Genomic DNA, 11,066 nt, shown 5'->3' with positions numbered 1-11,066 from the left:
CCCCCTTTGCACCAAACAGCCCTCCTTTCCTGTAAGTCCCTCCCAAGTACCTTCTCCACACTCATGAGTTTTTCAAAACAGGAACTTCTGCTGCAAGCCTGATTTGAAACTTCAGCTGCTATAGACAGCTTAGTATAACAAGATCTCGGGAAATTTTGCTACCTGAATGAAACAATTATTAGAAGACAAATAAATATGGGCCGTGTGTATCGCTTAGCCTAGAGTTCGTGTTTAGACATGTTAATGTCATTAGTGCCTTGCGGCCCAGGAGTGGATAGACCTGTTAGCCAATTAGTGTTTTTGGAACACTGGTGGGCCCTCAGAAATGCTTTCTACATCCTCGGATGTCATATTCTAGAAGATATGGCTTTATAACCACGGTGCTGAATAATTTAGTGCTGCTGAGACTCCTGGGTTATTTCACATAATAAAGTTATTCCAGAGAGGAGGGAGGAGAAGAGAAGACGGGAGGGGAGCGAGGCCGCTGCATCTGCTCCTGTAATCATGTAAACAGGAGGAGGTAGCCGGCAGGGAGTGGCAAAGAAGCCCAGTCACTGAGTTGATGTTGGAATTACATCTAGACTGTCCCTGTAAGGTAAGCCGTGCGTGTGAATGAGGAATAGAAAGCATAGTAATGCCATGTTTGTATCTGACTCCGCACTCGCTGCCCGCCACATCAAGCAGCCAATACGTTCAGCTTCTTATCCGGAGGGAATTAGCTGCCTCAGCGGGCACATTAATGCTAACGACCAAAGCAAGCAACCCTTTTCTTTTCTCTTCACGGCATTTAAATGTGTGGTACCGCAGTCCGTTTTACTGGGGCATCTGCCACGGAGCTCTTCCCAGGAGATGTGCCAGGACAGGACAGCATTCAAAAAGCATTCTTTTGTTGTCACCGTGAATTGTTTTGTATGACAAGAGACATTGATTGCACTGGAGATGACTTGCAGTTGCCTGAAGTAAGGCAGCGGATAGATTTCAATGCACAGATTTATTTTTTATTTTTTTATTTTTCAAACTTTTCTATAGAGTCGAAAGGCTGGAAGGTGTCAGGTTGGATCGGTGATTGGGACTGCTCAGGGGGTGCTGATTGGTCGGGGACCCCAGGATGGGAAGATGCCTGTCGATCATTAGCTGGGTGGGTGTGAGGACGCATTTTCAGGCTTCTTTTAGTAATCTCTTTGGATCAATAAATAGGAACTATACCCATATCTTCATAATAACAACAAAGACACCTTTAGAAATGTTTAGTATTGACGATCTACAAACACATACTTCTAGATGATTTCCGGCTTTGTATTCTTAATTTTATTTTTATTTTCTTCCACAGTCTTCTGACAGTGGCCATTATTTACTAAAGGCAGGTTATTAGATTTCCCTTTTACTTCCTGGAACTCTGGCACACGTGACTAGGACATGTGACCATACACATCATCTCAAGGGAGGAAAAAGCCTTTCCCTGAGATCTCGTGAAATTATAGATGAGATTTCCCAGCAATGCTCTGTTGATGTAAACTTCCCATGATGCAACGCTTGGGCACGAATACATCATTTGTGCCAAAGTGGACCAGGAAGTGGAAAAAAATAAATTGTAAGTAAAATAGAAATATGTTTGTTTAATGAATGTAAGATGATTTCATATCGGGCATGCAGAGTTGTATGCTGATATGATTTTTAGCCAAAGGGGGTGAAGGTCCGCTTTAAGTCACTCAGACTGAATCAAACTGAGATTTTAGTTTTTTGGGGTCCATTCATCCGATAAGCCAAACTCTTCACTGCTCCAAGACCAGGTCTCCACTAGTGCACACAGTCAAGCTGGCCATATATTATGGTCGGGAATTTATCTAAATTGGAGCAGATGCCCATGGCAACCAATCAGCTTCTATCTCCAGTTTGTTTGTTTAAGCTTTATAAATGAAAGAGAGCGTGCAGGGTATTCCCAGCTTTATTGACTGCAGTCACTGTCTGGCTGAGAATTTTCAGATCACATCTTGGATATGATGACAGCAGCCCCAGCAGTCTGAGAGCTGACACTCAAGAGACACTTTATAGCAGGGATAGTCAACCTCCATAATCCAGCGGAAACTACAAATCCCGTCATGCCTCTGGGAGTCATGCCTGTGGCTTTTGGTCTTGCAATGCCTCATGGGACTTGTAGTTCCACAACAGCTGGAGTGCCAAGGTTGCCTACCCATGCTGCATAATATTTCCTTTCAACCCTCCCCCAACTGCTACATAAAAGGTTATGAGGGAAGGGACGGAGGAATCCGCAATTTTGTATTTTGTTGACATGGTCTCTTTAAGAGAGAAACAGAAAAACCTCTTCTTAAAATCTGAAGCCAGTTATGTTTTATTGTCTGCATTGGAGAGTTTCCCCAGAGATGCACCAGGAAGTAGGAGGAAATCTCTCCAAAGCAAGGGAAACTTTCTCTTGGATAGATGTCCCCATTGGAAAGTTTCCCCTCGCATCTTTTCCTTTGACGCCCCTGATAAAACACCTAGTTCATCACAAAACACAGCCAAGTGGTTGACAGAACCCGGGATACAACAAAGACTTAGTCTACTTAATACAAATAAGGCATTGGGACCGGATAATCTGCACCCGAAGATACTTAAGGAACTAAGCGCGGTTATAGTAAGACCGTTATTCCTCATTTTTAAGGACTCTCTAATGACTGGTATGAGAAAGTCCAGCGAAGGGCGACCAAACTCATCAAAGGGATGGAGGACCAGAGCTATGAGACACGGTTACTAAATTTAAATATGTTCACGCTGGAACTAAGGAGATTAAGGGGGGACATGATTTTCATGTACAAAATGTTCTATAGTCATAGCGACATTAGCAACAAACTCTTTACGACTAATTACGTAACAAAGACTAGATGCCACCCCCTGAAACTGGTAGAAAAAAAATTCAAACACAAGGGGCGGAGGGGGTTCTTCTCAGTTCGAGCGGTTAGGGTCTGGAACTCGTTGCCACAAGCAGTGATTTCAGCTAATAGTCTGGAATCATTCAAGAAGCTTTTGGACGATTTCCTGAGAAACGGTAATATACAGGGGTACAAGTACTCCTAATAACGAGATGACTCGGGGATCTATACACACACACACACACTAGGTTGGACTTGATGGACATGTGTCTTTATTCAACCTCAAATACTATGTAACTCAAACATTTTGGATTGCTCATCACTATATCTATACGGGGAACCATGGCCACCAAATCAAATAGAGAGGGTGGATCTCCCCCACGGGGACAACAATCAAAATTCTAAAAAAAATTGACAGAGCTTTTAACTTCCTTACTCTAAAATCTTAAAAAATACACTTTTGAGGACGCCTGTCCTGACTGAATGATGGGGGCTGCCATTGGTGACCATTCCATTTGAAAATGCAACGTGACCGGTGTTCTATCGAAATGGCCAACTTGTTGAAATCTCCTATTACGTCACTTCCAGTGACTTTCCAGCAGGAGATTTTGACGACACAGCGTTACACTTACAGAACAGGAAGACTGGAGGACTTCTGTACAGCCGCATTTTCACAATACTCGTCGAGTTTGCCAACTGATAGTTGGGATGTTGTGCACGCATGCGCACTGACAGCTGTTGGAGAACTCGACAAGCATTGTGAAAATGCTATGCGCCCATGCGCAACGCGGCTGTACAGAGCTCCCCCAGTCTTTCTTTTCACCAGAAGTGACGTAATTGGAGATTTCAATGAGTTGGCCATTTCGATAGGACACCGGCCATCAAGCGGATGCATTGCTTTCAGTACTTTGTTACTGAGAGAGAAGTAATTCTGTAACTTTTTGACAATGATTTACAGCATGCTTGTTCTGGTTCTGAAGATCAAAATCTATTGACTCCAGGCAACAAACAGCAATGGCAGCCCCCCATACTTCTGTTATGACAGGGCCGCTTTATTAGAATTGGTAAAACAGAGCACCCTTCTCATATCATTTCTGATTACAAGCAGTAGTGCAATTCCACACAGTGACACAGTTTTTGTAGTCCTACAGGAACCTGTAAGGGTTTAAACATCATTAGAGGCATTTCCTGCTCCTGATTACTGGATTATACTGAAGGTGCCATCAGATCGGTGGGCGAGGTCTAGGAACAGGAAGAGCAACCCACTACTAATATTGTAGCTGTTTGAAGGATAAGGTTGCTTGAGTGTATGTCAGTTCGTATGCAGTACATGCACATTTCACCATGGGCTTTATCCCCTTAAAGATCATGCAAGAAAAATACTTGTTGATCTGCCAGAAATGCACTGAGCTTCTGTTGTCGGTGATGTGGAGTGAGTGGTGTTAGCTATGTCCAGTTGCCTTTTGCTAAACTATTCAAACCTTTACCCAAACCTTCAAAGAACTCTGTGAACTCACCGCTCCAGTTCATACTCTGAGTGCAGGCTGCTTCTTACTTGTCAAGTCAATCTCCAAAAGATCAGCCGCACAAAACCAGAGTAAGTGAAGTCCAAAGTTTTATTGAAGTAAATCCAAATACAAGTCCCAATCCAAATTATGATATGCATCATGTAAATCACAGTGAGTCTCCACCATGCCAACACCTCTCGCGTGTTTCACCACCTGGGCTTAATGATAGAGATTTACCCTAACCTATTCTCCACAACATGGACCCTAAATATTATCTGGTCCAAGTAGAGAACTGGGAGGGCTAATTAGACGTCTTGAGGGAACACAGGAAGTGTGCACAAGACACAGAGCAGGTATTTCTTGGGTTTATCAAACGGATATAACAAAATCTGTTTAATGGTTTCTTTTACAAACCAAGAGGAAGCAATGAGGAGACGTTTATTGTTAGGGTTTATATACATTTTAAGAGTCCTGCCACATTTTTGTATTCGTAATGTGCGTTTTTGACCTATGTTACAGCTTGAGTTGTGTGCTTTTCATATGAACTTGCGTTTGTTCATTCATTATGGAAGAAACATTCAGAATAAGAATTTTCCACGGTGCAGATACTTTAAAACACACAAAGCTACGTGACATGTATATTTTTAGGCATTCACTGTTCAATTCAGTGGGTCTGATTACGCATGTAAATGCACAGAAATGTAACTTGTCTTACAATTAGAAAATACGCTAAGTTTCAGAGCATAGATGTGAACCAGCCACGTAGACGGGGACATTTAAATGCATTTTTATGGAGTAAAATGTATACATTTTATTGCAGATAGATTGAATGGGCCCCAATATTTGGTTGTTGTTGCCCAGCCTTGCTCAGTTGACAATAACACATACAAGAGTGGGGCTAATCAGAGTGGAATTGTGAACCCATAGTAATCTCTTAAAGGGCCTGTCCAGTCAGTAATATCTTGGTTATAGGTGACCCCCTGACTTCTTATTTGTTTAGGGTACTCCAACAGTGACATCTCCCTACCATAATTACCTCTCTTTTCCCGCCTACCAGGGAGTTTTGGGTATTACTGCCTTTCCATTGCTCTTTTCATAATATAAAATTCTAAATGGGAGAATGAGAAAAAAAAAAAGTTATAGATTCCTTCTAGCTGTCTTTTTTCTAGTCACGTGACACGGGGGTCCTCTTCTTCCCTCCGGCATTGGGCGGTCCTTACTCCTGTAGTGATCGGCATTCATGTAATAAAGTGTAAGTGCTGTTCAGTGCAATGGTACTGTGAGCCCAGGACTGTTTGATGATGACACATCCTCAGAAAGGAAGTTGTAGACCAACATCAGCAACAGGAGAGAGCTTTGAGTCTTTGGTGGGACCACGCCATAGAAGAGGTAAGAATTGCAGTGACATCTCCTTTTTTGTTTTACCCACTGCAGGGCAATTTTATTATTTCATAGTCAAATCGTCAACAGGCTTATTTTATCACTTTATTGCAACAGTGATTACATCATTGCTCTTAAGTTATCATGCTTACCTGCCTGCCATGGTCATAACAAGGGAGCCTCGTTCTTGCTGTTGGATTTCTAAAATGTATTATGGAGAATTAAGGGTAGTGATACTCCATGGTAGGAAGGGCTGAAACAGGAGCCCTTGATGGGGATATCTCATTAAAGAAAGACTATCAGTGAGTGGATTACACTCATCCTCATAGTTGGAGCTGACATGTGACATTGAAACTCACAGGTCGGCTCTATTGATCGGGAAGTGAGCACATTCTGCCGATCTGCTCACTTCCCGATCATCTGCCAGCAGAGAGCGGTGACTGTCAGTCACGGCTCCCTGCAGGGATTCCCCCCTCCCCTCTCTCTATTCCTCCAGCGCTGACTGGAGGGATGGACTGGGGAAGGGGTGGGCACAGCTGGCTCTGCCTCTAGATTGACAGCAGGCTCTGCCTATCAGCTAGCTGGGTGGATCTCGACAGTATTGTCGGGATCCATTCCGGCTGCAGATATATACAAACACATGTGAAACACACACTCTCAGCACATAACGGGCAATAGCATGCTATATGCTGAGTTTTGGGTCACGGGAGGATGTAGTATATGTCCTCCCATGACCCAAAAGAGAACTATGGAAAAGAAAAAAAAAACATTGCCCCATAGTTCTCCTTTAATGGGTCCCCAAAAGGTATGAGCAGTACATGCTTCAGTATTTAACTATGTGGATTGGAGCAGAGTATCTGTCCATTACATGTACACAATGTACTTCCTAAAACCAAAATATTGGTCAAAATACTTTTTATTTAGGTAATTTTGACATCTAACTAACCCCAAGTGACTACTTAGGAACGTGTCACTGTCCCTTGGTGTTGGAAACAAGAAGGGATGGCGTTGCCTATGACAGCCAATGAATTAAATTTATTTGCCAACCACCATCAATTTTGAATGCTGAATTTCATTGGTTGCTATGGGAAACACCTCCACTTCTCCTTTCCAGTATTTTTGAATAGACCTTGTGAAGGTAAAGCTATCATTTGTTTTATTCTAAACTTATGTATGTGTTGTTTCCATTTTATTTAGCCACCAACTATGGTGAGATGCCGAAAGTTCAGCATCTCACTCTTCGCTCTTTTCATGTTGGTTGCCCTCAAGATCTTCGTGGACTTGACTTATACTCCTCCTCATCACTCACAAGAACCCTCCGTTTCTCCAGAACCCTACCGAAATCCTGTGGTTCAGCTGGAGCTTTTACAAGGTGATGAAGAGCTGTCCATGGCGACCCTTCATAACCTAGCACAGAAACTGCGGAAAGCTGTAATCCGATCAGAAGCTTTTTGGAATACTGAACAATTGCAGCTGCTGGACTTAAAAGGACCAATGGCATGGACATGCAAAAACGCCACAAGTGTACCGCAAGTGAAAGAGCCCGATTCTTATCCAGATCTCTTACAGAGCTTTTTAGCTCACAGTCGGTGCCGAAACCACAGAATGATTATTAATCAGCCAAAAAAATGTTCAGCCAACAATACTTTTCTCCTTTTGGCCATCAAGTCTTCTCCACAGAACTTTGCTCAGCGGCAGGCAGTAAGGGACAGCTGGGGAGGAGAGAGAAATTATGGGGGAAAGAATGTCAAATTAGTGTTTCTCTTGGGCACAGTGCTGGTGCCTGACCTCTCCCCTTTGCTGGCGTATGAGAGTAGTCTTTCCCGTGACCTTCTCCAGTGGGATTTTGTGGACACCTTTTTCAACCTGACTCTGAAAGACCAGCTTTTTTTAGGGTGGGCAAATAAACATTGTGCTGGAGCTAAGTATATCCTTAAGGGGGATGATGATGTGTTTGCTCGAATTCCCAATATTGTGCAAGTCCTGTCACTATTGGATAACCAGCGGCAAAACTCGCTCTATATGGGCCATGTTGTCAAGGCAGCCAGACCTTACAGGGACACTCATAGCAAGTACTACATCCCCCCGTCTTTCTATGCTGGATTTTACCCTCCCTATGCCGGAGGAGGAGGATATGTATTTTCGGGTAGACTAACCCCATGGCTTTACCTGGTGTCACGTTTTGTCGCTCCGTTCCCAATTGATGACGTCTACACTGGAATGTGTTTCATGGCACTGGGGGTGCACCCTGTTGGGCATCCTGGATTTAAGACCTTCAACACACCTAGGGAGAAGACCAGCTGCTCCGAAAAGCACCTTCTTCTTGTACATCGAAAGAGCCCTCAAGAGATGCTGAAGATGTGGGGTCAACATAATGAAAATGTGCAGCAGTGTTAAGAATGGTGTTTGAATATATTGTAAACGTAAATGATCCTCATCCCCAGATCTTTTCTTTGGCAACTTCTATAATCAAGGCAGTGCTAAGGCTTCTTCAGGGAGAGGAGACAACTCACACCTTTAACCACTTGAGTGCCACCTTTCATATACCCCTTTATTATCAGGCCCTTTAGTTTAGTTTGAATGATTATTACTTGGTCATAGAATGAATTTTATATATTTTTGGAGACAGATTCAGCTTTCTTTAGGTGCTATTTAACAACCAATAGGTTTTTATTTTTTACTATACAAAGCAAACAAAAGACCAAAACCTGTTTCCCTTACTTTCTGTTATAAAACATTTCAAATATAAATGTCAGCACCGGACAGACTCCCACAAAATGACCCCTTTTTTGGAAAGGGGTCCTACCATCCGATCCTATCATTCATTGAATCCTTCTTCCTGCCCTTCCTTTATTGTGAGAGTAAAGCTGGCCATACACTGTTCTATTTTATTTATTTTTTTCATTCAACCCCCCGTGCTGAACAAAAAAAATAGAACAGATTCCTCCATCAACTCCACAAGTGCATTGTTTGAGGAATCCGCACTGTTTGTATTGCATTCTGACAGTCGCCGCCGGCCGTAATTGGCCTTCTCAGCCATCACAAGGCACAGAGCCACCCTGACTGCTCATACTACACCTCCAGTCAGATTTCAACTCCCATCATTAAAGGTGGTTCTGACATACAGCAAATTAGATCTTGATCACATTGTGTATGGGCATCTGTAAAAGCATAGCCCACATTTTGTAAAACATAAAAGCACACATACATTGATGAAAGAAAAAACAAAGATTCATTTATTATTTTTTGTAGAATATTTCCCCAGCCCCAGGTCTCTACAAAGGCATGTACCTTCAGTTATAGGTTTGGAGGAAATAATCAATAGACTGCAAGTGTGGGGATGTCACTGAATTTCTGCTTAATTGAGACCTACGAGTCCCTCTGCCATTGTGGCTGATGGAACTTGTAGTCTTTTCATTCACAGATCATGCTAATGGATCTGTGAATGAAATTGGCTGCTGTGCGGGTGGAAGGAAACTACCTGCGCATTGTGTTGTGCAGCACTGAGAGCAAAGGTTCTTGTTTGATTTGTTTGTGGGGTGTGTTGCATTGGCAGCCCATTCAAAATGAATAGACTGCCTTACACAGCACACACTAACACATGTTCACGTGCATGCAGCAACACATCATCAGATGAGAACACTGTCTTGGCACCGTACAAACCAAGCAGTTATAGGAATTGTTTCTGCTGGAAGCGGTTTATATATGCATTGTAAGCTGCCTGTTGCAGACCTACCTTTTTAAAAACAAAACTGCAGGTATTCTTTAAAGTGACATTAAACCCTCAGATTTTTTAACATAAAACAATACTGTAATGTGTGCCTTACTGTAATCCATGGTTGTTTCCCTTCTCTTTGCTGCTCTTCCTTTTAAATCTGTATCTCTTCTCATGCTGGGCAGAACTTCTGTTTTGCAGCAGACTGCCTTGTCTCTGGAATGGATGCATGGTGTCTGTGTGTAGGTTCACAACCGGAGCCAGCACTACAGGAAGAGGCACTCAGCTGCAAAGGGAAGTTCTTCCCTAGCATGAGAAGACATGAGGATTTAAAAGGAAGAGCAGCAAAGAAAAGGGAAACAACCATGGATTACAGTAAGGCACACATTACAGTATTGGTTTATGTTAAAAAATTTGAGGGTTTAATGTCACTTTAATATAACAAATCTAAATTATATTATTATTATTATACAGGATATATACAGCGCCAACAGTTTGCGCAGCGCTTTACAATACAAGTAAGACATTACAATACAACCCAAGGCAAGCTGGAAATGAGAGGCCCTGCCCATGAGAGCTTACAATCTAACAGGTAGGGCACTACCAAATATAAAATAAAGAGATTGCCTCCATCGTGTAAAACTTTTAAATACAACAGAATTAAAACAGCTGGAATCGTACTCTCAAACAGAGGATTTTATCAGACAATTGATTTGGTTCTGAGAACGTGTCAACCAGGAAAGACTTACAGCGGGCTGGCCAAGTCAGCTACACACGAATTTTATGTCTGCTAAAATCCTCTGTGAGTACAATTGCAGCTGTTTTTATTCTGTTGTATTAAAAAGTTTTACACGAGGGAGGCGCTCTCTTTATTTTGTAATTCAGCTCTGTGGTTACCCTAAACCAGCGGGAGCAGCCTCGAGAGTGTATTACACTGATGATTGTTTTCTGAGTCACGGTGCTGGCGCTTGTGGTGTGTCTGTTCACTACCAAATATATCCAAAAGATGGCATAACACTTATCTATTTCAAGTATTTATATTAGATGTGCACTGAAATGAAAATTTTTACACCGCAAATGTCAGTCCGAAAATATTTTTATTTTCTAACCTTTTTAAAAATATTTTATTTTTATTTATTTTCTAAAAACTTTTAAAAATGTTTTTATATAATTTATTTTTTATTTATTTTTATTAAATATTTTTATTTTTTTACTTTACTGCTGGGGACTTTGGTGAAATATTAGAGGTCTAAACAGATCCCTGATATTTCCCTTTTTAAAATAGGAAAAGAGGTGGAGGACACAATCCTCCATCTTTTTTTCTGCAGCCCCTGTTATGAATGAACAAGGAGCCTCTATACTGAGTGTTCCTGTTCATTCATAACTTGTGGAGATAGTATGCTTACCATGTCCACAAGCATGAATGTAAAGGAAGTGATGTAGATCACTTCCTATTCAATCATGACTGGTACATAGTAACTCACACTATGTCCAATTATTTACAAGCAGTCCGCGATCAGTGATCTCTGACTGCTTGTACCGCTCTTTATCTTGACTCGCTGTCACAGGAAGGTGAGCCGCCAGTGCGGGCAG

General features: G+C 42.1%; 1 protein-coding gene across 1 annotated transcript; it reads left to right on the top strand.

Moving 5' to 3' along the window:
- The first annotated feature begins 447 nt into the window (after positions 1-447).
- Positions 448-8,194, top strand: B3GNT8 (UDP-GlcNAc:betaGal beta-1,3-N-acetylglucosaminyltransferase 8). The gene is made up of 2 exons (XM_018556008.1): positions 448-595; positions 6,956-8,194. The coding sequence occupies exons 1-2, from the start codon at positions 563-565 to the stop codon at positions 8,153-8,155; spliced, it is 1,233 nt and encodes a 410-aa protein (XP_018411510.1). The 5' UTR covers positions 448-562; the 3' UTR covers positions 8,156-8,194.
- The last annotated feature ends 2,872 nt before the right edge of the window (positions 8,195-11,066 follow it).

This window comes from Nanorana parkeri, unplaced genomic scaffold (genome assembly GCF_000935625.1).
Source record: "Nanorana parkeri isolate BGI_ZX_2015 unplaced genomic scaffold, ASM93562v1 scaffold221, whole genome shotgun sequence".
Taxonomy (NCBI): Eukaryota; Metazoa; Chordata; class Amphibia; order Anura; family Dicroglossidae; genus Nanorana; species Nanorana parkeri.
This window is presented reverse-complemented; position numbering and strand designations above follow the sequence as displayed.